Consider the following 27,764-nt stretch of genomic DNA (forward strand, 5'->3'; position numbering starts at 1 on the left):
GGTAAACCATTTAGAGACAGCAAAATGCTATTTCAGTATATGGTTTCAGTACATTGTGCTTAGGTACAAATAAGCTCAGATGTACATCATTAAGCCACTGTTTCTTCCATAGATGTTAATGTTCAAGATGCAAGAGACTCCTCCAAACTGTGCTATGGCCAAGACACCTTCAAAGATGCGCAACACTACAGAAACTTTCAATTAGAAGCAAACAGTTTCACTTGTGAGCAGTACTTCAAAGCAGACACCCTTTTTTAGTACAAATACCTCAACTTGGTTTCCAGTTGGATTTATAGATTTGCCTGCAAGGTACTTCCCATTAGTGCGGCTGGCATGTCTGCTTTGCAAGCACAACACGCCTACTGTCACCTCTCCATTAGAGAGGGTAAAGCAAAGTCCACAGCTGTCAGAATGCATTACCAAGCCAATACAGACTTACGTTGTTCTACACAAAAGAAAAACATATTTGTTCTAGGCCTGAGTAACAAAATGAGTTCTTAAACATGTGGAGACCCAAGAAGTAAAGCTTCAAGTGAAAAAATGCTCCCAAGATAAATACGGACGCTGCAATTGATTAAATCCAGTGGAATGCAAATAGAGAGCAAGTTTTCTCTTTTTGGCATACATATATGGAGAGGACAAAGGCAGACATGATCCTGTGTGTGTTGTCAAAACAAAAGTTTTGTATATGTGTGCCTGACAACGTACAAGTAAAGCACTACACTAATATACATAATCAAAAGAGAAGATCCACTCTGTGATGCCAGAACAAGTAACATAACCACAAGTCTTGTCTGTGTACAGTGATGATGAAAGAGCAGATACACTTGAAAACTCTTACAGCATCAGTATCTTCCAGGAAGGAGGTAGAGAAGACAACTCCTTGAAATTAGTGTTTCTACTCGGAAAAGTTGTCCTTCATTTTCGCTGTTACATTCACAACTAACATATTCAGCTATTTTCTGCCATTCTTCAGCAAGGTAGGGAAAGGAAACACATAGTGGAAGTTAGTTTTGAATGTCAATGACAGAGTATCACCATATGTGGCAAATAGAAGAAGTCTGGCTTCAGGATTCTTGGTATCAAAGGGGTCTTCAACAACTGCTTTAGAACACACTGATCAGAACTATCACTCTGATTCAGCAAGAATAATTCACCAGACATGTGATGCATTAACTCTTTCAGATCTGATTTAAACATGCAGAACAGAAACTAGCTACTATGGCATACATATACAGACTGCATACAGCCATATTTTGCTGAAGTATCTTAGACAAATGCTTCAGTGTGAAGGCAGCTCTCATCTTTCTGACTTTTCTCAAGAGTACCTGAAGTTCAACTCCCAGCAAGCTGGAGCTCCAACCAGCAAGGAAGGCATGCCTGGCCTTGATCAGCAGAATCTTGCATCTATAAATTTGGCTGTCTTTTCTCTGTCAGAGGTGACCACTAGAACTCCCAGTCCCACTGTTTTTGCCAATCTTATCCTTCACACTTCAGCTTTTACAGCTTCTAGTCCGATACAAAATCAGCTGTTTTGCATGGGAAGCTACAACAGCTAACTTCTTACCCCAAATACCAAAAGGACACACTAAAAGTCTTGTCTTCAGCCAAACCTCCTGTCATCTGGGAAGTTGGAACAGGACAGGAACAGGACTGGAATATGTTGCCCAGAAAGGCTGTAGAGTGTTTTAAAACATAACCGGAGACAGCCCTGGGCAAGCTACTCATGGTGACCCTGACTGATAAAGAATATGTTCAGGTATTATATATTTTTTAGTCATATGCTTATTAAAAAGCATTAAGACAACTGACTGAGGAATAGTGGAATACTGGAGATGAAACTGGCCTCTGATAACATCAGATAATGTCTAAGCTGATTGACAGCCAGAGGCAGTAGGATGCTTTATAAAAGAGAATGTCTTTGTTCTAGAACTGCTGAAAAGCTAGTATATTTCTTTCAGCATAACTGGAATTTCCCAATTCAGAATGGGAGTTTCATTTTTCTGCCAGCAATTTGAGAAATCAGAAGGACCAAGACAGCCATTACTACAAGAAATGAATACTAGAAGAATGCATCCATTCTTTCTGCCACTTAAAAGATGTCTGCCTCTTATTTTCTCTTTCTTCTAACTACAAGAAAGAACTTGGGAAGACAAATGGAGAAAAAGATAATAGAAGACAGATTCACCTGACAAACAACATGGGACTGACATATTTTGTTGTCTTCCCATACTGATGTACAAGCATTTAAAAGGCTACTATTAGAAGGAAGTTAGCCCCAAGACTGTTCAGAAACGATCACCTGTGGAATAAATACACACAGGCAGCTCGAATCAGCACATTAGAAGAGCTGTACTTGGTCAGAACATAGGTGTTCCTAGCTTGACATCCTCTTTGACAACAGCAGGTGCCTAGGAAAAAGCATAGCAGGTAAGACAAATGTAATGATACCTCTTCCTCCCATGCTGGATACTCCATACTTCAGGCACTATCAGTTAGTGACAGTTTCTTTGGAAAGAAGAAGATTCTGGTGACTGAAGCCAGGGATCATCCATTTGTCAGTGAAAGTATTTCTTTTGAATTAAAGATGATGATTATTCTCCATTTACGTTCCCCAGGTCTCTATTATTTTACACCCCATAGCTCTATCTTTCCCCACTTAAATAATTTAACTTAATTGTGGCCCATACAGGATCCATTACTTATCTTTACCCATCACCTTCTGAATCACCATCTCACCCTGCTTGATCTCTCAGTTTTTCTTTGTGTACTTTCTGAATACAGATGGGAGGAGTACACCCGATTTAGACATGTTTCTCCAGTGGTGCAGTGTTTGCCCTCTTCTTCTCTCTTAAGAACAGATATTGGACTGTCTTTTCAGGGAAGTCTGCTGCCTGCCTGGGGCCCAAATCAGACATGTCACCAGATGACTTGAGTAGCTTAGTACAGCTTTCGGGCTGTTATCCACACCTGCTCTTTCGTGTGGATATTACTGATGTTGCAAGAAGAAGTCTAGCATTGATCAAAAGAGATTTCAGGGCCCTGGGAAGAATGCTAAAAAAATCAGGAGCCCAGGTGTTTTCCTCAATCTTCCTAGTACCAGTATGACTTTGGAAGAAACAGACAAGCCCAAGATATAGATAGCTGGCCCTAGGCCTGGTGTTTCTACCAAAACTTTAGGGTTTATAACCTTGTGCTCTGAGGCAGAAGGTATGATGGAGCTTGACAGGATCCATCTGTCCCAGTAGGGGAAATGTATCTTCGGCTATAAGCTGGCTGGACTGACAAAGGACTTTAAACCAGAATCACTGAGGGAAGGGGATGCCAACAGGAGAGCTGAAAGTAAGCCAGGGGTTGTCATGGCATTGCCCAACAGTAGCCATGCTATCAGGAGTATTTACATTGCTCTTGGGAGCATGGAGGGCTCAGGAGGACATCCGAAATGCTCATACACCAACACAAGCAATATGACAAACAAGTGGGGTGAACTGGAAGTGATGGCTAGTTCCCAGAGCTATGATGACAATGGTATTAGTGAGACATGGTGGAATGAGTCCCATAGGGGCTGGGATGAAAGGCTACGGGCTGTTCAGGAGGGACAGGCAGAGCAGGCGAGGTGGAGGAGTTGCACAGTATGTAAGGAGAAGTTTGACTGAACAGCCCTCACAGTTAGCAATGATGTAGTTAAAAGCCTTTAGAATGTCCCGCATGACATCCCTGTCTCTAAATTGGAGAGACATCAGTTTGATAGAGGGACCACTCGGTGGATAAAGAACTGTCTGGATGGGCACATGCAAAGAGTTGTGGTCAATGGCTCAATATCCAACTAGAGACCAGTAGTGAGTGGTGTCCCTCAGGGATCGGTGTTGGGATCAGTCTTGTCCATGGGACCTGATGAAATCCATCTGTGGGTCCTGAAGGAGCTGGTGAGTGAAGTTGCAAAGCCACTGGCCATAATATTTGAAAAATCATGGCAGACAGGTGAAGTTCCTGATGACTGGAAAAAGGGAAATATAACCCCCATTTTCAAGAAGGGGAAAATGGATGACCCAGGGAATTACAGACCAGTCAGTCTCACCTCTGTGCCTGGCAAAATCATAGAATCATAGAATAGTTAGGGTTGGAAAAGACATTAAGATCATCTAGTTCCAACCCCCCTGCCATGGGCAGGGACACCTCACACTAAACCATGTCACCCAAGCCTTTGTCCAACCTGGCCTTGAACAATCTTGGAGCAGATTCTCCTGGAAGGTATGCTAAGGCACATGAACAACAACAAGGTGCTTGGTGACAGCCAGCGTGGCTTCACTGAGGGGAAATCCTGCCTGATCAATTTGGTGGCCTTCTATGATGGGGTTATAGAGCAATTGATGGGGGGGAGCAATTGATGTCATCTACCTGGACTTGTGCAAAGTGTTTGACACTGTCCCACACGACATCCTTGTTTCTAAATTGGAGAGACATCAATTTGATAGGTGGACCACTCAGTGGAGAAAGAGCTGGGTGGATGGGCACATGCAAAGAGTTGTGGTCAACGGTTCAGTGTCCATCTGGAGACAGTAACGAGTGGTGTCCCTCAGGGATCGGTGCTGGGATCAGTCTTGTTTAACATCTTTGTCAGTGACATGGACAATGGGACTGGGTGCGCCCTCAGCAAGTTTGCTGATGACACCAAGCTGTGTGGTTCAGTTGATATGCTAGAGGGAAGGAATGCCATTCAGAGGGACCTTGACACACTTGTGAGGTGGGCTGATGCCAACCTCATGAAGTTTAACCATGACAAGTGCAAGGTCCTACACCTGGGTCAGAGCAATCCCAGGCACAGCTACAGGTTGGGCAGAGCAGAGATGCAGTGCAGCCCTGCAGAGAAGGACTTGGGGGTGTTGGTTGATGAGAAACTGAACATGAGCCGGCTTCAGTGTGCACTCACAGCCCAGAAAGCCAACTGTATCCTGGGCTGCATCAAAAGGAGCGTGACCAGCAGGTCGAAGGAGGTGATCCTGCCCCTCTACTCTGCTCTCGTGAGACCTCACTTGGAGCATTGTGTGCAGTTCTGGTGTCCTCAACATAAAAAGGACATGGAACTGTTGGAACAAGTCCAGAGGAGGGCCACGAGGATGATCAGGGGACTGAAGCACCTCCTGTATGAAGACAGGCTGAGAAAGTTGGGGCTGTTCAGCCTGGAGAGAAGCGTGGACACCTCATAGCAGCCTTCTAGTATTTGAAGGGGGGCTATGGAGATGCTGGGGAGGGACTCTTCATTAGGGACTGTAGTGACAGGACAAGCAGTAACAGGTTCAAACTTAAAACAGGAGAAGCTTATATTGGGTATAAGGAAGAAATTCTTTACTGTTAGTGTGGTGAGGCACTAGAATGGGTTGCCCAAGGAGGTTGTGAATGCTCCATCCCTGGCTTTGTTCAATGCCAGGTTGGATAGAGGCTTGTGTGACATGGTTTAGTGTGGAGGTGTCCCTGACCATGGCAGCAGGGTTGGAACTAGATGATCTTAAGGTCCTTTCCAACCCTAACTATTTTGATTCTATGAGGATTAAGGGGATGGAAAACAAAGCAGATGTCATTCTGCCTTGTCTACTACTGATTGTCCAGCCAGGATGATTGTCTGTAGAATAATTCATTTGTGCTATCAGGAGAAATCTCTGAATCAGTAGCCCTTGTTCTTACAAGAGACTTCTACTTTCCAGACATAAGCTGAGAATACCACACTGCTTTGACAAGAAACTCGGGGAAATGCTTGAAGTTTGTGGAAGGCAACTTCTTGTTACAAGTACTCAGTAAGGCAACTAAGAAAGATGCTTTTCTAGACTTTCTATTTGTGAATAGAGGAGAACGGATGCAACATTAGGATGCATTTCTTCATAGGTAAGGTGGTTAAACACTGGAATGGGCTTCCTAAATAGGTGGTTGATGCCCCAAACCTGTCACTGTTTAAAAGGCATTTGGACAATGCCCTTAGGCTTTAACTTCTGGTCGGCCATTAAGTGGTCATGCAGTTGGCCTAGATGGTCATTCATTGGTCCATTCAATTATTTTTCAAGTACTTCTTATGATTTGCACTTTTTCATACTGAGCCAACATTTTCATGAAATTATAAATGCTAAGTTCTCTTTTCCAAAGCTTAACAGTTCAGATGGGGAGTGGATGGGGAGAGAACCAACATTTCTTTAACATAAAGAGTTCCTCCTGTCCATTACTGCAGTTAAGTCTCAGTTGCAATTTCATGAGCCAGCAATCTGGTAATAGGAAGTTTCATACTTCTTCAGAAAGCCCTGATCTTCACAACCCTGAACAGCCAGCTGAATTGCTACTTGTACCCCTTACCAACTCATTTAGTGTAATCCTGACCAGCAGTTGTCCAAGTATCCTGCTGCTGGAATACCGCCCTGACTTCTGCCTTTCCGAAGGCATTGCTAAATCATTTTAGTCTTGCTACATTTCCAATCTTTTAGCCAATCTTTTAATCCATCCATTCAAGCACCTTCCCTGATGTCCCAGGACCAGGACTGCCCAATTCTCTAAAAGCTTTTCAAAAAGAAGTCTGGAAATCCAAGTAAATGTTTTGAGAATAGAAGTAGAATTTAGTGTTCTCCTGAATTGCCATATCTGAATCACCATCACCTGAATCACTCAGAGTTCAAGTTATCAAAAAGAGAAAAGCTGAGCACATACAAGGAAAAAGTCTTAAACATACATACAGTTCAGTAAGGGAGTTTATAATTAGACTGCAAAGGGAACCACCAGATATGTTGCCAGTAATGAAAGTACATTTTTTATGACTTTTGGGTTATTTGTGCCTTCCAAAACAAAAACAAACCCAAACATCCTCACAAAAAAACCCATGTTTGTTTACAAGTCTGCATTCCTCTCAACTCTCATATATCTGCTCTAATAGTCTCTCTCCCTCCAGCTGACTACCTAGTAAAAGTCTGTGATTGTAACCTAAACACAGAAATTATAATTTCCCAGATGTAAAAAAATTAAATTTCTTTCAGAGAAAAGTTTAGGAATGCAAGTTATTCAAGACATGACTATCCAAAGGAGAATCCTCAAATGACTGGCTTGGCGATGCTAAAGGCATATTGCAAGGTTTACTGACTGCTAGCTTGCAGCTAAGCTACTACTGATGAGCATGCATTCAATGCTGTCTTGTTAAGAAGGTACTGAGAGAAACACCAGGCATTTTTCCTGTTCTGAGGCTGGCAGCCACTCCCATGTAAGTACCCAGCAAGACAGAAATAATTCAAATATTAATTATGGAAGCATCTTTACTGATACTGAAAGTATCAGTAGTCTGCTCTCTGGCATTTCAAAGGATCTACAGAGCTGTGCACCTGCAGACAATATGTTTGAACCTGGAATAAACACTGATTCTATTTAAGAGACATATGATAGCCTTCATATGAGAAGGCCTGGGTCCCTGTTCAAACTTCTCTATGCCAAAGCCATGACTACAGTTTACGTAAGTCAGAAAATGATGGTGGCCCTTACAGGCTCATTAACAGCTCTCTACAGTAAGACTGGCTGTGCCAAGACAACTTGATCATTCTGATTACTATTGCGCTGTGCCTGCTCTATTACAATGGTTACACAGGTTTAAGGACTGCTTATTTGCACTAAAATGACTATTTGCTTGCTAGAAAGAAGAAGTACACCCAACAGATTATAAGCAAATGGACAATGAACACAGACCAAAGATTCTGGATTAACAGCAACATTTTGTCTGCAACATGAGCTACAAAAAAGACTAGAATTTGCTGCATGAAGTAACTGAAAACATAATAGCCTGCTCTGTGGATAACACAGGAACTGCTCATCAACCATCAAAACAAAGTACTGCTGTCTGCACACATTACTGGTATCAGTAGTAAGATGTCACGTGTCACAGGTACATTTTATATATGCGTTAGAATACCATACACATGCACAATACCATACACACATGCAAATGGTGTTATTGCTGAAGAGCAATTATTTAATCACAGTGAAATTCTTTTGGCATTTAAAGTTATTACGTAATATTACAAGTATTTTTATCTCCATGAAAAGTCACTTCAAGAAGATAGATACTCTCATTACTTCAGTATACTTCTGTTGCCACAGTTTGACAGATGCTGATGAAGTGTTCATTGATACTACTGTCCTGTTAAATAAGGCTAAACAAAGCCTTGATGCAAAGTTGCATTATGCCCTAAATGCAGAAAAAGATGTAAAAGAACAGCTCCTAATATGAAGGACAAAAACAGTTCTGATGATCAAGGGGTAACAGACATCAGGGTGGGGGTGGCCAGGAGGTTTTGGAGCTGTAATCTCTCCCCTCAGCATTATCACATTTCATCTATTATTATATCATAAGCTTAACTTGCACAGCAAATTCCCTAACCTTGACCTAAGATGTGATAAAAACCTATGGAAAAGTCTATATGCAGACAGACATAAGACCGTTCATGCAGGATTTACTGATAGCTTATAGATTTAAGAGGAGATAAACCCACTAACAATGAAAAGCACAAAACACAATGGTGTGGGAAGGAGAAACTACCAGTACTTACTGTGCACACATGAGGCCAGTTCTCAAGTTGACGGAGCACTGCTGTGCTGAGCTCCTCCCAGTACGTTTCCCGGTAGATCTGTGGCACCTTTGACACCCAGACACCGCTGCTGCACTTGCTCAGAATCTCCTTTATGCGACCTTGAACTTCATTGACAGGAGCAGCAGAAGGGCCAGAGGCAACAGTTTGTGTCTCCACAGTAGATGTATTCAAGTTATCTGATAAACAAAAATACAGCCTTGAAGTAAACACAGACTCATCAGCAGAGAGAAATACAGATGATTACCTACCTACTTAAAAATAAAATGGGAGCTCCCAGCATAACACCAAAACACATCTTTCCCACCCAGTCACTTTCTATTGGAAAGAGCCATGGAAAGCTAAGACACTTAGTAATTGATCTGAAGCTGAATTTTCAGTTATTTTCTTCTGATGGGATCCTGGAAGAGGTTACAGAACTCTCATTTATGCTGTTGCTGAGAGACTACACTGAGACATCACCCCAAGAGGGAATTAAGATAATATCATTATGAGTACAAGCACAGCAAAGACACAGGCAAATATCCAAGGATGTTGTTCTAAATGCAGACAGAGATACAAAACAGACCAAAGGCCTGGCTTTCATTCTAAGATGTCAGAAGAAAAGTTTGAACCCGGGACCCAGACCTCCTGTGCTACTGCATCCAAGGAAACCTGCCAGCGGAGCAAGGAAAGAGACAGAAACTATTCAGCTACTTTGGAGAGCTGTATAACATTGTGCGTAGGAGGAGGGCAGTCATTATCCCAGATGGAGGTTCGTATCACTGCTCCCTCATCAGTACTCCTCTCCTCTCTTTTGAGGCATATAATTGCTACCAGACTTGAAGCTTCACAAATCAACCTGACAGGTCTCAAAGAAAGCAACTGCACAACTTCTGGGAACCAGGCACACAGAAGAGTATCTTCTGGACAGGTAGGTCCAGAAATGTGCTGCTTACAGCTAAAAGCCAGGATTTCACTCTCGTACACCAGATCCCTACCCCAGCCATGAAGTTAAGCATATTCCTCCTGTTTCCAAGCTACTCACACAAGCTTTGTGATTAGCTTTGACACTCAATACACGCAGATTTTCCTAGAAGACAGAGGCAGACAAGTAAAAACACACTTTTCCCCAGCACCATAAGATCCAGAGTGGGAAGGTTCACTCACAGAACTTGATTTCTCACCCAAACCTAAGTACCAAGATGGATTTTTTTCTTAGGATGGCACCCAATCTAATGTGAATAGGTGACAAAAATTTTTTTAATGGGCAAACATACCATTTGAATCTACAGAAGAGCTTCTGGACAGGTGGACTTGCAACTCCTTTTGAAACCGTGGTGGGACAGTTAGTCTTTTCTCAGGCCTACAATTGGAAATAAAATTGCTTTAAATCATTCTCCTGGCTCTGAACAGCATTCCATTTGCTTCCAAGACCTGTACATGAAATAAAATTTATTTCACAAGCTTCTAGCAGGCTCCCTGCACAAGATCAGTACTCACAATGTCCTGGCTTAGAAGACAAGTTGACTAGCAGTAACAAGACAGATCAACAGGTGGTTTCTAATTTTTTCTTATTATCCCAATTATTGCAAGAAACAAAACACATAGTAAAGAGACATTAGCAAAAGGGAAGCACCTAGGTCTAATAAAACAGCTGATGATCTTACAGTTGATACATTCAGCCTTACTTGCTGGTTGTTAGTCTGGATGGCATCCCAGTCTTGCTGTTAAACAAGACTATGCTCACCTTCTTGGGCATCATGGTAGAGTCTTCTGAAGGTATCTGGCTTCAGGAGTCAGAGGAACACCTAAAACTACACAGGAACCCAAGGTCTTTCTGTGGATGCTATTGCTACACTGTTCAACAGATTCCCCTCTTAAGTGGTCACCCATGGAAAAGACACAAATCTCACATTTGCAGGCATTCTTTTGAGCTCCCTCAGAGAGAAGTAGCTTATACAGGGAGCCCATGAAGCACAGTTAGCTCCTGACAATGAAGAAGTCACAGCAGTGTGTAGCTCACTATGACAGTTCTGGAAACAGTAAGCTATGGAATAATTACCTACATGGCAAGGGAAACAAGATGCTGTGGAATAATTACACACACTGCAAGTGTAAAGGAACAAGAGTTGGATAGAAGAGTTCAAAGACAAGGACGAAGCACCTGCCAAAGATACACTCAAGGAAGAACTGCAGTGGAGAAGTCAGGGTGGCAAATGTTCAAGAACAGCTCTCCACAGAAGCATAGCAGGTTGCTGTGAACTTGTCTACCTTGCTTTTTTACTGTTCCCTGTAAGAAGAAACTACTGCTCCTCAATCAGCTATGGGGCATAAGTTGCACAAAAAATCATACTTCTTAACTGTGTTGTGTCCCACTGCCTTAGCAGTGATGACAGCCACTGCCCAGGACAGCATTTTCCAAAGCAGGAGAAGCATGCCCAGAAATACTGAGCAGAAGATCAACAACAAGCACATTTATGAAACACAAATGGGGTGAGACTCAAAAAGTACAAAACTCATCCACACAAACCCCAAATATTCATTCACACCTTGCACTTCTTGGGTATCTGAAAAGACTCTTCCACCTGCCTCACAGGAAAACCCTCTACCTCCTGGGCACAAATCAGATCCCCACACAAAGCAGCATAACAATCGCCTCTTAGAAAGTGTGATGTGACTGTCATGCAGACCCTATAAGAAACCCAGGATCCCACCTCCCTATACATGTATTTACCAGTATGGACAACTCTAAGCTAGACAGGTACCCAAAAAGAAAGTTCCCTTAAGGGACGCAAACTCAAAAGAGTCTACTACTGCCTAGCAAACAAAATAATCCCATGAGCTAGCTAATGTAGACTGTCCTGCTACTGCTGCTTTCCAGTAGGATTCCAACAGCTGTGCTCTAGTCCTCAGTGTCCACACACCATTTATACCACTTTACTGCTCATGATGTGGATGGCATGAGTGCAGGGTAGACCAGCAGCAACTGCAGCAAGGTTTCAGTGAGGAAGAGGGCTAATGTTCCTTTTCAAGCCATGCTATCTAGAACACCTCAGAAAGGAACTTGTAGCAGAGGACTGCTGATTTTCTTATGGTGAATGTGAAAGCTAATTGGATTCGGGATACTTTCAGTATTAAGAAACATCATGAGCTACCTTCCTATGCTTCCTACTGTGGCTAAACAAGTCCCCAAGGAAAAAGCAGTGATACATTACCAGCGAGCTCAGTTATCATCAGTTTTGAGCCTTGCAATCAGACAAGAATCTTGTGACACCCTGCTTGCTCACAAAGACCATAGTGGTCTTATCTCTCCAAAGATGGGATAGAACACAGCCACACAGTGGCTTACCGAACACACTTCTCCCCAGCATTCAGCTGCCTCAAATTTCTCAGCTACTAGAAATTGCTATCAGCAGAAGGCATCCTCTCCAGCAGCAGCAAGAAAACATGCTCATGACACAAACTTAACCAAGGACTGTTGCTGCCAAAAAGCCTCTGAAGTCTCAGTCAGGGCCAAGCCTAGCAGTCACCAGTGGGGAGCAAAGACCTCAACAGACCAAGGGCGAGGCCCCAAGGTGCTCAGATATGGGGAAGTAAGTGGGGCAGGATCAACACCATCTCAGCAGTTAGTCTCACAGTGCTTGGCTCAAAGGGGAGCTGAGGTGGAAGGACCTGTGGAACAAATCTCTCCTGCACAGCTGGACAGCTTGGCCCATCTCCCCTCTGCACAGCAGCCTCCTCAGCCAAGGAGGCCACAGAGCTCCTGACAAGTTGCTCCCCTACAGCCTCACCCAGCTCACCCAGGAGCAACAAAAGGGGGGCAGCTCGGTCCACACTCACATCATTAGAGCTGTGCTGCACACAGAGAGGCCCACCTGGCGCCTCCAGAATACTCCTGGGTCCCTCTCTCCTCACACCTGCTACATGCATCACATCTCTCTTTCCTGGCCTCTACCTCCAAACCCTCTACTCTTCATAGGCCCACTGCCGGCTCCTCTGGCTTCCTCCCCTCTGCCACTGCTTCCCTCTCGCCCATCTCAGCTCCACAGCCTCTGGCTCAGGCTGCCAACACCACCCGCCTCTGAACTCCTTCACAGTTTTGCCTGGGCAAGTCCAAAGAGCACCTGCTGCGACCACAGTCCAAGCACCCACGGACAAAGGAGCATCTCCTGCTCTCGAGAGCAACCCTGCTCTAGAGATCCCCCTGGCAGCCCCACAGCTGCTCCCCATCCCCAAGGCACCAGCCAACTCCACCAGCATCAGCACCACCGGGAACTGCCCAAAGAGCACCACCAACAGAGAACAGCCACAGCAAAGGGCACTTTGGGGAGCAGCAGGAGGAAATGAGGCAGTGCTACCAGCCAACAATAAACCAAAACCTGCTGTGGCTGCTGCTCCCACGAGAGCTCTGTGCACATCCTCATCTCCCCCCCCGGCACCCAGAGCTCTGGCTCACAAAGGGCACATGCAGGCCATAGGCAGAGGACAAGTCTGCTTTCTGGGGGTGTTCCAGAGCAAGCAGCACCGCGACAGGGTTAATCCATCCCTCTGCTCAGTGCCCCTGCACAGCTCCACCGTGGTTCCCATTCAAGGCAAAGCTGGAGGCTGGCTCACAACCCAGCCCAGTGACCGGCACAGGATTACTGCCACAATCACGGCTCCAGTGCACTCAGCGCAGCCACAATGCGGGAGCAGCAAAGGCTTTCTCACCACCATCAGCTGATGGCCCTGGGCGGCCCAGAACAACACAGCAGAGAGCTGATGGGGCAGCACTGGCTAAGCCCCCCGGATTAGAGAGGATCAAAGGGGCTGAAAGCAGCATGTACTGCTAACCCAGCACAACGGCAGCTCCAGCCCTCGCCTCTTTCACCCAGATGCAGGCAGGCAGCTGCTGGCTTCCAGCACCCCAAGAAGGGTCCCAAGCACCAACGCTGCCACTGAGAAGTGGAGAGGTAAAGAGCAGCCACCTGCAGGCAGCCCCAACCCTCAACACGCAGCATCGCCCGTCACTACGCACAAACCTCCTCCCGTGCTCCATTGCACTGGCCTCAGCAGCCCCCCCTAGCCTGGGGAATAGCAACCTCCCACCTCCCTTGCAGTGCCACCTTTGGCCATGCTGCTCCCCAGAAGACACGGGAGCAGCCGAGAGCACAGGATGGCTACGGCAGCATCCAAAAGGCAAAGGGCACCCCGCTCCCTCCTGGCTTCTGACCCACAGTCAAACTTCAACTTCTGCAAGGCAGGTGCCTCAATTCCCATGTCCCAAAACACACTGCCAGCACGGTACCATCCAGAGTCCACCGTACTTCATCTCACACACACACATACACTGACCTGTTGACCACAGTGACGTGTCTCTGCATGGGCATTTCCTTAGGTGGTCCGCTCCCAGCAGCTGCTGACAAGGCAAGACGGGCACTCTCCACAGTGGGTTTCACCACACCACCGGCCACTCCTCTGCTTCGTGGCAAGCGAGGAACAGGCCTCTTGCTGCCTTCTTCTGGCACACTCAAAGACCTGGGCTGTCTCAAAGTTCCTTTCGGCTTCCCTAAGGAGTTTGCAGATGTCACTGTGAGTTCACACCCTCCTCCACCCAACCCAAAGAGACTTCAAGCACAGCAGGGAACTCGCCCCACAGAATCCATACTTCTCCACAACACAGTTAGAAAGGATGCTCTCAACCACAGCTCAGAGTCCATCTCCTTGCTTCAGCACTGTGACTCGCAATCTCCACCACTGCAATGCAGCATGGAAAGAGATGACAGACCCATCCCCCCTTCCACTCTCAGAAAAGACACTTACTGTGAGATGCCACATCCTTTCACCTTTCAGGTGGGACCCATGGTCAGGCTGCTCTTTCCCACCCCTTTCCTTCTCTAAGGAAGCAAACCCCTCCTTACACACAAGAACAGGGGAACACAAACTATGAAGCCAACTGTTGCTGCTAACAAAGCTGCCCATTCACAGGCAGATGCGCCTTGTCTGGGCCTCATGCTGGGAGATGCCACTGACAGCAACACAACAGCAGGGAGGGAAAGACCCGGAGGCTCTGGGAACACACTGCTGCAGCATCTTACTTGCTCAAGAAGGGCTTCCTACCGATCAGGGCTTGCAAACGCAAGCGCCCTCATCAACAACACTCCCTGCTCCCAGGAACTCTTCACCAGGACCACACAGTTCCACATACAAACAGCACCACTGACACAGCCTCACTGGGAAGACTTCTGCTGCAGCAGCTGCACGCCCCTTTCACTAATGCGGGCCCTTCACTGCTGCCTGCGGCTCACCTGCCAGCTTGACTGGAGACGTGTTCTTCAGCCTCATCTGGCAGTTCACTTGCCGTCCCGTCTTCCTCTTGGAACTCCTCTGCCGGGCCACCAGCTGAGCAATTGGCTCGGTCTCGCTGCAAGCAACAGCATGGCAAATGACCTGGGGGAGCAGGAAACGGACAGACAGAACACAGTCAGTAAGGCCCAAGCTCATCCACAGCTTGCACAAGGTTTTCCAGCCGCTCCCATGCCTCAAACTGCTGGATCTTGACAGCCAAGGCTTCAGCTGCCAACAAAGACTCAGAGACCTCCCTCTCCTTTTGCAGCAGAGATCAGCAGAGCAGCCAGCAGAGCCCCGCTGTCACCTTCCCACATGAGCTTGCGCCCCACCAACAAACAGCCTGCTCTGTCACTCCCGTCCCACAGGCTGAACATCTCGCTTGACAACACTGGCGAGCCACAGCCTTTCACCCTGCCATTGCTCCTCCTGCAAAGGCTCACCAGGGCCCCAACACTGCCCTGACCCCGAGGAGCTGCCTCTGCCCCGCTGACCCAAGAAACAGCACAGTACCCCTGGCTGCACAGACTGTCCTACAGTCACTGGGCCGGGCCCCAACAACAGCCCCACCTTGGGCAAGCTCACGGCCACCTCCCTGGCCTCCTTCATGGTCTCTTGTGTCGATCTCCCCTTGGCGCAGCCCAGCATTGCTGCCACGGGACATCCCTTGAATGGATGCAGGAACCCTGCATTGACACCCCCCAGAACACACACAGAGTGTGCACTTTACCTCACAGAGGAGATGGGAGCCCAAGCGTTTGAGCCATTCAACTGCTAACAGCCTGCAGGGGCAGCTGGATGCATTCTCCTCCAGGACTCTTGGAACACAGGCAACCGCCCAAAAAGCCCTGAGTGAAAAATGGGAGACTCTGGTCTCAGGGACTCTCTCTGTGGGTCTCAGCCATGCTCAGTGGTGGTGGTACAGGCTGAAGAAGGGGCCCTCAGGCACAGCACTGTTACCCTCATCACCATGGACCCCACAGGCACGAGGCTTGACAGCTGTGCACAGGAGAAACTCAGGCGCTTGGCCAGCACCAGACAGCAGCGCTCTCAGGACAACCAAAGCAGAGAAAGCAAGTGCCAAGAAAAAAGCAAGTGACTGCTAAGCAGCCGCAACTTGCTTCAGAGCTCTCCCCAGTCTCTCAGGCTGATCCAAACAGCCCCGGGAAATATGGGATGACAAACTCCAGCAACAAGACAACACTCTTGCCTCCCCGGCAGTGCTCATCCTTCCCCTCTTCTAACTTCTCCTCTGTACACCCAGCGTCTGCACAACCAGCATCTGCACTGGGTTGGCTCAACACACAGACACAGGAGGGAGGCCGCGAGGGACAGCTCTGCGCCTCAGGAGCTCCTGCTTAGGAATCAGACGGCGTACCTGCTGTGCCTATGCAAAAAGCCTGCCACTGGTGTCAGAGCTTGAATGGGCTGCCTTGCCTGTGCTTAAATGCATGCAAATCAGCACACAGCAGATATGCAATATCACCTGGGCAGCCAAAAACCCCTCTTCTGCCTCAGTGATTCACAGAGATGCTCCAGATGCCTAGGAGCAGTCCCAGGCTGTGACAGCCCATTTCAGTCCACAACTTCACTCACCATCCCTGCTCAGTGTCTGCCCCTGTGCACTCCTTCAGGATGTGCTTCAACAGGAAAAGGCCTTGCATATCTGAGACTCTTGTCTAAAGATCCCCACCGACAGGAAGATGCTGTGTGTGTGATCCTGGAGCACATCCTCAGACAAGGGGACATGGCTTGGTGTGGCCCTCCTGTGTACAGACCACACTTGTCTGCCATGCAGCCCTTTTGCCCTGCTCAGTAGCTCTGTATCTCTCAGATCCCACACGGCCATACGCACCAAGAGACTCCTAGCAAAATGCAGAGTATCATCTCCATTATTCAAAACTAAAAGCTTCACCAGCCCTTTTATCACTGCCAGTCTGCTGCTCTGGGCCCCAAAATAATCATGGTCTGAGCTGAAAAGCTCTGCAACACCCATCCCCTTGCTCTTTCTGCAGCAGCTCTGATACCTCAGGGCACAGGATTGCGGTCTGTCCCCAAAGCCTTGCAGTAATTGTTGTCTAACAGGACAGTCTTGATGTTGTTTCCATGCACATGCCTATGCCTTCTTTATGGTCATCTCAGAGAGTTTTGTAGTCCTCAGGCACATCCCAGCTTCTCTGTGCCACCTTTTAGGTGCTCCCCAGACCCAACAGGTCAATACTTTTTGTGCAGCTATGAAAGTGGAGGGCCAAAACCTGCATTTTACTTTTCTTAATTACATTTTATAGACTTTTAATTATCCATTCCACTACCTCAATAAAGTCTGGTCTCTATATTTTACACCCATTTTACAGTTATAAATATTTAGTTTATATACCTCTATAAGAATGTATCAACACATCTATATATAAAAATGCGTATTACTCTACTCCTTTACACACGCATTTCTAACTACATACATATTGTGTGCATTGTATATAAATGTATATATTCTTGTATCTGACCGCTTCTTGGTACCAAGAAAGAAGGGTTGCAACACTGAACAAAATGGCAGCTACCCCACACAAAATGGTGGCAGTTACCTGCCAGGAGGTGAACAGAGCTGCAGAGAGTGAGAGGAAGTGGTGGTTAGAAGAAAAAGACCCAGGAAGTCCATTGCACCTGTTTGGACCCACTCACAGTGGATATGTTATGTGCTGGACAAATGCATAAATCTGAACTTAGTATTAAAGGTTTGATACTAAAAGCATTCAAAGTCCTCTTCTGCATTTGCCTGCTCACCACCCACGCTGAAACAGTGAGAGGACCTCGTGAATACTGCCACATTAAGGGAAGTGTGCCAACCAGCACTGCCCTGCTGCTGACAGCAGTGTTGGGTACCTGCCCTGCTCTAGGCATGGGCTTTAGCCCTGTGTGCTCCAGTGAACATCAGGGGTTAGTGGGCTGGAAAAGAAGCTGCTCCCACAACTGTGTTGAGTGCCCTTCCCACAGCAGGAACCTCCTGTCAGAGGAAGATGGTGTACCTGATTACCAAGGTACGTAAGGTCAGTGCTGCAAAACGGGTTCAGTCCAGGTTTTTTGTCTCGGTCCCAGAGATGCGAGAGACTGCTCCCTGGATGAACTTGTCCATCCACCTGCTCGCACTAACAGAGGGACACTGCAGCCTTTGCAAACCAGACCCTACCTTAAACTCCAGGCATTTACTGATTTTCTTATGTGTGTTTACTGAGAATTGTGAAAACATTTCAGTGCTGTGGAAAAAACAGGGCCCTGTACACTGCGTAGCAGTGCTTGATATTACCCAAGATGGTGAGATCTCCCCCAAGTTTCCACTGCTCTTCAGCTGTCTGCACAGGGCTAAGGAGCATACAAAGTGTAACTAAATCATTGTGAGCAAGTAATTGTCTGTGTTTGTTCCCCGTTTTAGGCTTGGTCTCCAAGCAAGAGCATGCTGCACAGCTGAGGGACTTGCACAAAGAGATGTATTCCCAGAGTTCAGTAGAGCAAGACAGCTCACCAAGCTGCCCCTGCCTAGCCCTAATTATCCCAGCCAGCAGACCATGGTTCAGGCGAGGCTAAAGGCAAGCTTTCCCAGTTCTGTGTCTCACCAACAGCTGAGAAATGTCCAGGAACACTCTCCTGAACTGCCTCTCAGCTGTTGAGGTTTGCATACTGCAAGCATCCTCTGCAGTCCGCCTGGGTTACTCTCCATCTCATGCTCATCTTCTAGGCAGTCATTGCCTCAGCCTTCCCCATGTCCTCTAAGACCAGGTCCCTGTTGCCATTTCTCAGGAGACATACATTTTCCGTAGTCATCCTTTTGCTGATGTATAGAAACCTGTAGAAACCTTCCCTGCTGCCCTTCATTTTCCTTCCCAGAATCAGGTCCAGACAGGCTTTAGTTTTCCTAATCACATTCCTGAATGTTTGGACAGCATCTCTACATTGCTTCCATCTCACGCAACTCTGTTTCCTCTTGTGCACCAGCTTCTAATTGCTGAGGTAAGCCAGGAACTCCTTGTTCATCCATGCGTACCTTCTGCAACCTTGCTTTCCCCTAGCCCCAGCTGTTGAGATGGTCCATTCTTGAGATTGGAGGAGGCAATCTTTGAAAATTTCCTACCTCTCCTGGACCACTGTTCTCTCCAGGATTGTATCCCATGACAATTCCAAGCAGATTCCTGAAGAGAAAAAAGCCTGCTCTCCTGATGTTCTGGCTTGTTGATACTGCTGTTTGCTTTACTCCTTTCAGGCTCCTGAACATCACATTCTCATAATCCCTGCAGCCAGGGCTGTCCCCAGTCTTTACATTCCCAAGCACTTCTTCCTTGTTTGTAGGAATCTGGTCCAGTAGACCATCTGCCTTCATCAACTCCTCACTTGTGTCAGGACATTGTCATCAGCACACCCCAGAAACATCCTGGATTGCTCATTCTTGTCTGTCTTATCCCTCCAGCAGGTATGGCAGTGGCTCAAGTTGTCCATGAGGACCAAAGCTTGCAAATGTGAGGCTTGTTGTAAGAAGGCATCATCTGCTTTATCTACCACTTCTTCCTGATAAGGGTGTGTGTAAGAACACCATGCTGCCCATACACTGGTCTGTCCACTACCCATAAGCTGCAAGTTCTTGATGTGTCATCATCCATCCCAAGGCAGAGCTCTGTCACCATTGCTCTCACATTTGGAGGGGCTCACAGAAACTGCCACCTCCCCTTCTGTTCCAGCCCAACATTCCTCAGCAGCCATCTATCCACAGCAGCACACCACTTGTGTAAGCTGTCACAACAGAGAGGTGCCTAGCTGTGCCCATTTCCAGAGAAGGGTATGAGACCTTTCCTCATATTTCCTGGCTAACTGACATTTCCCTGATTATAACATGGTTGCACGTCCATGAAGATGGACTACCTGCAGCCCTCCTCTTTTCTCAAGATCTCAACATAAAATATTTTTGGTTCATAAACAGTTTATCACTTTCATAAATGCATATTTTAACAACTTTCGTATACTTCAGGTTTTTCCTGTCACTAATGTAAATTATTTTCAACATTTTTTTCCATTGTTTTCACATCATAATGACTTTAGCAAAAATGATGGTTTGAGTTCGAAGGAATTCAGATGTAAAAAGAGGTGAGGTGGATGAATTCATTTGCACCAGAGCAAAGCAGTCTTCAAACTCCTCTTTTTGCAGAGGCCTAGTTGTTCAAGCAGAAGACAAAGTTTTCTTAGAGAAAGGTGCATCTGTATGCTGCTTTTAACTGACTGTGAAGCAAAGCAAAGCGGGGTTCCTTGAAATGACACAAGCATCTCTTGCAGGTGCAGTGTTTCAGTTATAGACTCCCTACAGTGTTTTCTGTACAGTGAAATTAATATTTATTATTTGTGGAAACTAGACAACATATCTATCGTGTACAGGAATAATTGTCAGTGTTCATCTTTCCTGTATTCAAGAAGGCTAAATTAGTATTCACTAGTAAGAAGAACAGGGGACAATTTATATCATTGCCTTCCCAAGACAACCAGACTCTTCAGCATCAGGCAATACCCATCTCCCACATATCCTTCAAGAAGCCTCTAACATGTAGCACTCTGGAAACAGTTTGTATTATTTACTAGCCATTTTACAGGATTGCTTGTTGAATGTATTTTTTGTGGTATGTTTTGGATGGCTGCCTTAGCAATAAGGAAAGCCCAGGTAGTTACCAGCCCACACAAGTGCCTAACCACACTGCTGCTCTTGGCTAAGCTTCTACCCAGCGGGCTCTGAACAGCAGCAACAGGAGGGTCACCAAACAGCAATGCTTTCATAGAATCATCTAAACTGGAAAAAAACTTTAAGGTCATCAACTCCGAATGTTAACCTAGCACTGCTAAACCCACCACTAAAAATATCTTTAGGACTCTCCTGCCCCCCAGAGGTTTGCTGCGTGATTGCCCTCAGTTGCTTCAGTCAGAGCATAGTTAGCACCGCTAAACCGAAACAAACCATCTTCAGCTACCTCAGAACTCCTGTTTAGTAGCCCTCTCCTCTTCCACCTCCTAAAGGCACATTTTGCTCTCTCTTTATACCTGCCACAGAGAAACTGCCACCTTTACTGACATCCAAGAGACCATCTCTACCGCCATCCAAGGTTCTCAGTACACATTGTATTAGAGGATAATCAAAGCTCTCAAGGCAATAGGATATCAGATTACACCCTCCAGGGCCACGGAAAGAGATGGCTACCTGCCAGAACCAGCACAAGGAAGCATAAAATTGCAGCATCATAAACACCCCCAGAGATATCTGCACTCATGTTACTGGTGTAGCTGCAGCTGACAAGTGAAAAAGAACCCCAAACTTTCATACCTGCTGCAAAAGGGCAAATTTTGACAGTTGTAGAAATGCAGCATGGGAATCTCTTGCTTAAAAGCAGCCACACTTCCAGACGTCAGCACAAAACCGAGGACACCTCTCATCACACTCCTCACAGCTAACCAGAAGTCCTAGTTCTGAGTTCCCAAAAGCCACCCCAATCCAGCTGAGCCAGTAGGGGATCTCAGCCTTAAGTCCTGCCTCTTCAGACCTGCTGTGACAGTCATACATTGTGCCAAATATCTGCTAGCTTTCTCCTTTCTCGTGGTCTACATAGACTTCAGGAACCCACACATGGTTCCAGTGACGGAGAGGCTCCAAGCTCTCAGAGAGATTATCTACAGGACACACAGCTACACCAACCATCAAGAGAATGCCTTTGACTCACAACCAGGAACTAAACTGCTACTGGACAAGGAAGAACATGGTCCTGGCAAGCTGCTTCCAAGCTGGCAGCCACAAGGAGATATAGGCTACAGCAGTAAGGCCAACAAATAAGAGAACACTCTCCCCCGCACTAATACTCTGCTGAGCAATCCTCCGCCTTCTCCTTAACCTCTGCACTGACTCCTTGTCCCTTGCACATTTGCTAAGCTGCAGCATTGCAACTCTTAAAACAAGGCACTTCTCTTGCATGGGCTCTTCCTCACGCTGGCAAGTCTTCAGTTCTGTGGCACTGAAACTCATGACAAACAAGACTGCTAAAACCAAAGCAAGAGCTGTCAGGCTCATAAAATGTACTCACAGCAATTTCACGGTAAGAAAAAGGTGATGCTAAACCCCACCCTGAAGAGCTGATCAAGACATACAAGTTAACTTTTCACATCCCAGAACAATCCATCAACATCCCCTCCAGAATTAGAAATGCTGAGAGAGGTACTAGAGTTCGCCAGTATCCCAAAACCATCTTTCCGACAAGAATTCATGTCTCCAGGAAATGCCTTGCAACTTTCCACCTTCTGCAAACACAACTTCATGGCTGGCATAAAGAAGCAGGAAAATAAGAGGCACCTGGTCTATGCCACAGCTTTCACTTTTCCTAAGATGGGTGCACCACACACATGCCACCGTACTTTTTTCCAGAAATGGCACGAGCAGAAGTTATGAACCATGCACACTTTACACACACAAAAGCCAGTTCTGAACTGTAACTGATTCTTACCTCTCCCATTTTGCTCCCTTCCATTCTGACCACTCCTGGGATGCTCTCCAAGTAGCCTTCCAACGTGCCATATCCTAGGTTCCTGAAGGGAATCCACTCGCCAGTCAGGGATTTGTATTCACCCTGAAGCTCTGACAAAGGTACGCCACTTTTAAAGGGATGAAGAACAGCTCGCAGTGTTTTTGCAATAAGCTCAGGCTCCTGCATCTTCACCTATAGGTCTCTCCACCTCAAGAGGCAAAAAATGAGGCATTTTTAGACAGGCTAAAAATATTGGCTTTTACTATACAACCTCCCTCCCCAGACAAGCAAGGGTTCAGCAGTTCACTGGCTCATCTTTGCAGGCTTTGATACTTCTGGGGTAGACTTGAAGAATCCTGGTCTTGCCATGCAAGCATAGGGTGAGATGAGATATATGAGGCATGCCATGGGGGGAAAAAGCAGCTGAAAGAGCACCAGTCCCTGTGCATGGGATGGCCCTGCTGGCCAGTCAAAACGACCACGTGGCCAGAAGGGGAGCAGGGCTACAAGGCAACTAACCAACCTCACTGCCTGCAGGGCCAGGACTGCCACCAGAAGTGGGGCAGAGATCCACTACGCCATCCTGGTGCCCAGCTCCCTCCACTGGTGCCCCACATTGATGCCGGGTGGCTCACCACCACAAACTGGTGGTGAGCTCTTCTCTCACACGAGCCAGCATGCCTGCACCAGTGACCACGGGGGCATGTCAGCTCTGCCATGGAAACCACATGCACACAGGCCATGCCACATCTTACCACAGGTGCATGATGCCTCACCTCCACAGATGTCTCTTCAAAGAGAAAACCCAACAGAAGTGAAACCCACTGCCGAGAAGTGGGGCTGCACACAGCAAGAGTGCTGCAGAGCCAGTGCTGACACTGCCCCATCCTGAGAAATGCCCATCACCATGGCAAAGGTGCAGGCAGCCTGCTGCTTCATCTCTGACAGCACCTTCCACAGTGCCACAGGCCGACAGGGAGCTGGCGGGATGCTTCAGAAGATTTATGTGCCAGCAAGGGCTTCTGCCTGGGAAAGTCAGGCAGCACATGGCAGGAGGCGGTTTCAAAGCAGGTGCTAGCTCACAGGTGTGTGCACACTCAGTGCTTCTCCAGGGCCTGCCAGCTATGCTCACGGAATGTTGGGGAGCTGGAGTGCTGCAGGCAGCCTCTGTGGTCCTGGGCAGGTGCTCCTCTCACAGACACTCACTCATCACAGGGACAGTTCCAACAGAGAAACCTCCCCACCACAACTGCGGACCTAAGCCTGACAGCTCTCAGACACTGAATATGCTCATGTGCCTGAAACACATCATCTTCACCTCTTCTGAACACTCCAGCAGCTAGTGTTCAACATGAGAAGAATCAGTGGATCAGGACAAGGTGACCTTGCTCTCCTCAAGCCTCTCTAGCACAGACACCAAGCACATGAAGGCCAGAAACTGCCACTCCAAATGGCAGCAGCAGCAGAGAGCTGCCTAGAAATGCAGGACTGCTATGCTACACTCCACATAAAGTTAGCCTCTGCTGCTCCCTGCTGATGAATCTGTCTCCCATCTGCCTCCCTTTTTTAAAGCAAAATCACCCTGGGCAACATACAAAGTTCAAAAAGAATAGAAGTTCCAGTCCCAACCATTTCAGACCTATTCCACACGTTTCAGTACATACATATACAGTAACAGTGCCTCTGCCTTCCTGCATCCAACCTCAAAAGAGCCCAGCTCAGGTGCCAGGCAAGTAGGCATAGCATTAAGTCCTATTCTTCACTGTTTCGTGAGCAATTTTACTTCACGGACACATAGGACTTTACTAACCTGACCATATCTGTGTGTGTGTACATGTGTCTCCCCCACAGGTACACCCACATACCTACACCTGTACACCAAGCACTGCAATACGTGTATTTACACATGCATGTTACATTGACTCAGCAATTTTTGCCGTCCTGGTGCTGCGTGTTTCACTGACTGACTTTGGAACAACCTTTACCATAGCTAGTTTCACAGCATCCCTTGCTTAACTATAGCCCATACTGTTACTGCACCCAGGAGGAGAAGCACACACTGAACACACGTACTTGCACACGTCCAGACAGCAGTGGGCAGAATCTATGCTGAGTATATGGATTCTTCCCTCTTCCTTTTAGAAACTTATCTGCTGGTGAACAGAGCTGCAAAGAGTGAGAGGAACTGGTGGTCACCTGCCAGAAGAGAAAGACCCAGGAAGCCCATATCCATTCAGTGTCATGTGACATAATCTGCTGAATAAATGCATAACTGGTTTAAAGTTTTGATCATGTTAAAAACACAGACACTTGAATACTGACAAGCAAACCAAAAATGCAGTTTTGTCTGCAGTTGTGTTCCAAGCTGGAGACATACAAGAGACATGGAAAATTCAATTAGAACAAGTTTGGGGGCCTTTTTCTCTTGTCTTTCATTTACGTAATATACCTAAATTCTTACTTAATACTGCTCTTGAAAGTCCTACCTGAACTACTCAAAATTAATTGCTCAGAAGAATTTAACACAATAGACATTACAGCTGGGCAAAAGTTACCATGAAGAAAACATATAATAACCTGGGAAGGCAATTTAAAAAGTTGATTCAAGAGAAGAAACATTAATTAAAAAAGAGGGTACAAACATGGGAGGACAACATCAACCCACGATCAGATAGCTTTGTAGTACACTAATACTGAAGAACTGAGTTAGATCATAAAGAGCAAACAGGATACCATAAAATATATCCTCCTAAATTACATAACAAGGAGCAGTCATGATGGCAATTCACTCAGTTAAACGAGATGAATATATTACGGTACAAAGGTTAAACTGAATGCAGTCTTCAGCTTACACCTGAATGACTTTCCCATTCCTACAGCTAGCAGTAACGCAGAACGCTTGCAGTGCAGTAATGGTGACAGTAAGTCACTAATACATTAGCAGAAACCTTCACAGCTCGGAGTGGCTCATAAAGCCTTTTTGCACGTTTTTGTGGCCAGCTGATGTAAGGTTAGATCATTCAGCAGCCACGACTCTCACCCAGCAGCTGGCTGCCTCCAGCCAGAGGACACTGAAGTGGAAACTGTCCAGGCAGTCTCTACCAACAATGCAGGGCACATCCAACCAGTCCGTTCCGGCACCAGATCTTAGAGTTTTTTCGGTATGTTAAAGCAGATGACCAGAAAGGCCTCCGTGCTGCAGATCATTGCTCCGTGTAACAGACAGAAAAGGAAGCGAGGGCAGTTTTCTTGCTGACAAGAATGAACTCCCTAATAGTTATACTCCTAAAAGGCTACAAACACAACCCTCTGGAACACAAGTCCCCTCGGAAGGCACAAAGCAGTCACTAACCCACTGAAGCCGGGACACTTTCTCTCTCACAAGGGAGCCATTGAGGAGCAGCAGCCTCCCTCTGTCTGACAGGCAAAGCCAGCCCTCCTCACTGCCTCTCCCCCCAGCATGGGACAGCTTAAGCCCTGTTTCCTTACCACCACCTCACCCCGGCGGCTCTCAGACACCAACCAACGCCTCGTCGCAGCCTCCGCGGGCCGCAGCCAAGAGGACCGCCGCCACCTCCGCTCTCTGGCGAGCGACGAGAGCAACACCAACACCCACAGCTTTTCCGACCCCGCCCAGCACCGCCCGCCCGCCTCCAACCGCCCACCTCGCCCCCTGCGCATGCGCCGCCCCTCGCCGCCAGGCCCCAGCCAGCCGGCGGCGCATGTACCGCTGGCACAGCAGTCTGTGCTGCGGCAAGCTGGCCGGACAGGGGCCGGGGGGATGAGGTGGCGGGAGCCATTGTGAGTGTGGAGGGGCACCGGGTGGGGTGGCGGGCAGCTCCCCGGCTCGGTGTCGGCGTGCTTTCCTATGAGCTAAATTCTGAGTTGTAACTTGGGATCGCTCCGTTGAGAGCAAGGAGGTCTGATGCCGCCTTGGGGTGTGTATAAAGCAAGGGTAGCCTTTGGAGATAAGGCAGGAGTAAGCGTGACAAATGGGGAGGTTCACTCCTCCGTAGACAACCGGGTGTGAAGATAAGAAAGGAGTGACCAAGGCAGACTGAGCCGGTTATTCAAGATGAGGAACAAATCGGAGCAAACTGACCTAAACCACGGATACAACTGTTAAGCAACTCGTCTTTTGCACATGGCCAAGCACAGGTCAGTCAGTGGACACCGAAGGAAGGCTATCCGTCACAATCAGAAATCCCTTGAGACCACCACTCAGAAAGCACATGTGTAATTAAAAATGCAAATACTACAATTAGTTGTAGGAAATCTAATGAGTATGTGAAACATTTCCCAAAAAGGCTGTAAAGGGCAGGGACCAGGTGACGGGTAGCTGAAGAACTCATCTGGACAACTTTATTTTCTTCTAATACTTTTATTTTTTATTTTATTCTAATCTTTTTGTTGGGGGGTAAAATAGCAACAGGAGGTACCCCGGATCATCCTCACAGCACAGATTGTTCACTTCCCAAAGAAACTTCAGTTGTAGACCCTAAAATACACTTTTTCTTTTTTTTTTTTTAGGAGTTGTGGGAGGGGTTTTCTACCTGTAAATGTAAATCCCTTGTTTCTGGTAGTCACTGCCTGCCTGTCCAGGTTTCTTGGTGCTGGTACAGGGGGTGGGTGGGAGAACATCATTTCCTCACCCATGGGAAGAGCAGGAACACCCTCCTGGCTGCACTGCAATGCTTCAGAGCTGGAATAAAACCTGAAGGTGCAGCAGTGTGTGTGCAGCTCCTCTTATGAAAATTTTAGTAAGTGCAGCAGGAGGGCCAGGAGACCTCCTTGGATGGATAAGGAGCTGCTGAGGAAACTAAGAGGGAGAAAAGAAGCTTAGAAAAGGTGGAAGCAAGCACAGGCAGCCTGGGAAGAACACAGGGATGTTGTCTGGGAAGCTAGGGACCAGGTTAGGAAAGCTAAAGCCCAGTTAGATTTAAACTTGGGTAGGGATGTGAAAGGTAACAGGAAGGGTTTCTATAGTTACATTGCAAATAAGACAGACCAGGAACAATGTCAGCCCCTTCCAGAAGCTGTCAGGAGAACTGGCTACCCTGGATTTGGAGAAGGCTGAGGTTCTCAATGACTTCTTTGCCTCGGTCTTCACTGGCAAAGGCTCTGACCACACCACCCGAGTCTTGGAAGTCAGACACAGGGACTGTGAAAATGAAGACCTTGGGCCCACTGTAAGAGAGGATCTGGTTTGAGACCATCTTAAGAACGTGAATGTACACAAGTCCATGGGACCTGATGTAATCCATCTGTGGGTCCTGAAGGAGCTGGTGAATGAAGTTGCAAAGCCACTGGCCAT

The 27,764-nt window shown here is 47.0% G+C and overlaps 1 protein-coding gene across 3 annotated transcripts in view; it reads right to left on the reverse strand.

Moving 5' to 3' along the window:
• Positions 1-26,060, reverse strand: part of LOC101871717 (tudor domain-containing protein 7) — a 43,458-nt gene extending 17,398 nt beyond the window's left edge. Inside the window, exons 1-6 of one of the 3 annotated variants that reach the window (XM_031042264.2) lie at positions 25,940-26,060; positions 22,430-22,658; positions 14,876-15,017; positions 13,923-14,136; positions 9,866-9,951; positions 8,568-8,785 (exon numbers count right to left, since the gene is read on the reverse strand). In XM_031042264.2, the coding sequence (XP_030898124.1) occupies positions 8,568-8,785; positions 9,866-9,951; positions 13,923-14,136; positions 14,876-15,017; positions 22,430-22,636 (867 nt within the window). In that variant the 5' untranslated portion in view covers positions 22,637-22,658; positions 25,940-26,060. Of the gene's footprint in view, positions 1-8,567; positions 8,786-9,865; positions 9,952-13,922; positions 14,137-14,875; positions 15,018-22,429; positions 22,659-23,226; positions 23,343-24,523; positions 24,668-25,939 lie in introns of those variants that run through there. The other 2 variants (XM_013130774.2, XM_031042265.1) reach the window with 2 other exon arrangements.
• Between the last annotated feature and the right edge of the window lie 1,704 nt (positions 26,061-27,764).

The sequence above is a fragment of the Melopsittacus undulatus genome, chromosome Z (assembly GCF_012275295.1).
Source record: "Melopsittacus undulatus isolate bMelUnd1 chromosome Z, bMelUnd1.mat.Z, whole genome shotgun sequence".
Taxonomy (NCBI): Eukaryota; Metazoa; Chordata; class Aves; order Psittaciformes; family Psittaculidae; genus Melopsittacus; species Melopsittacus undulatus.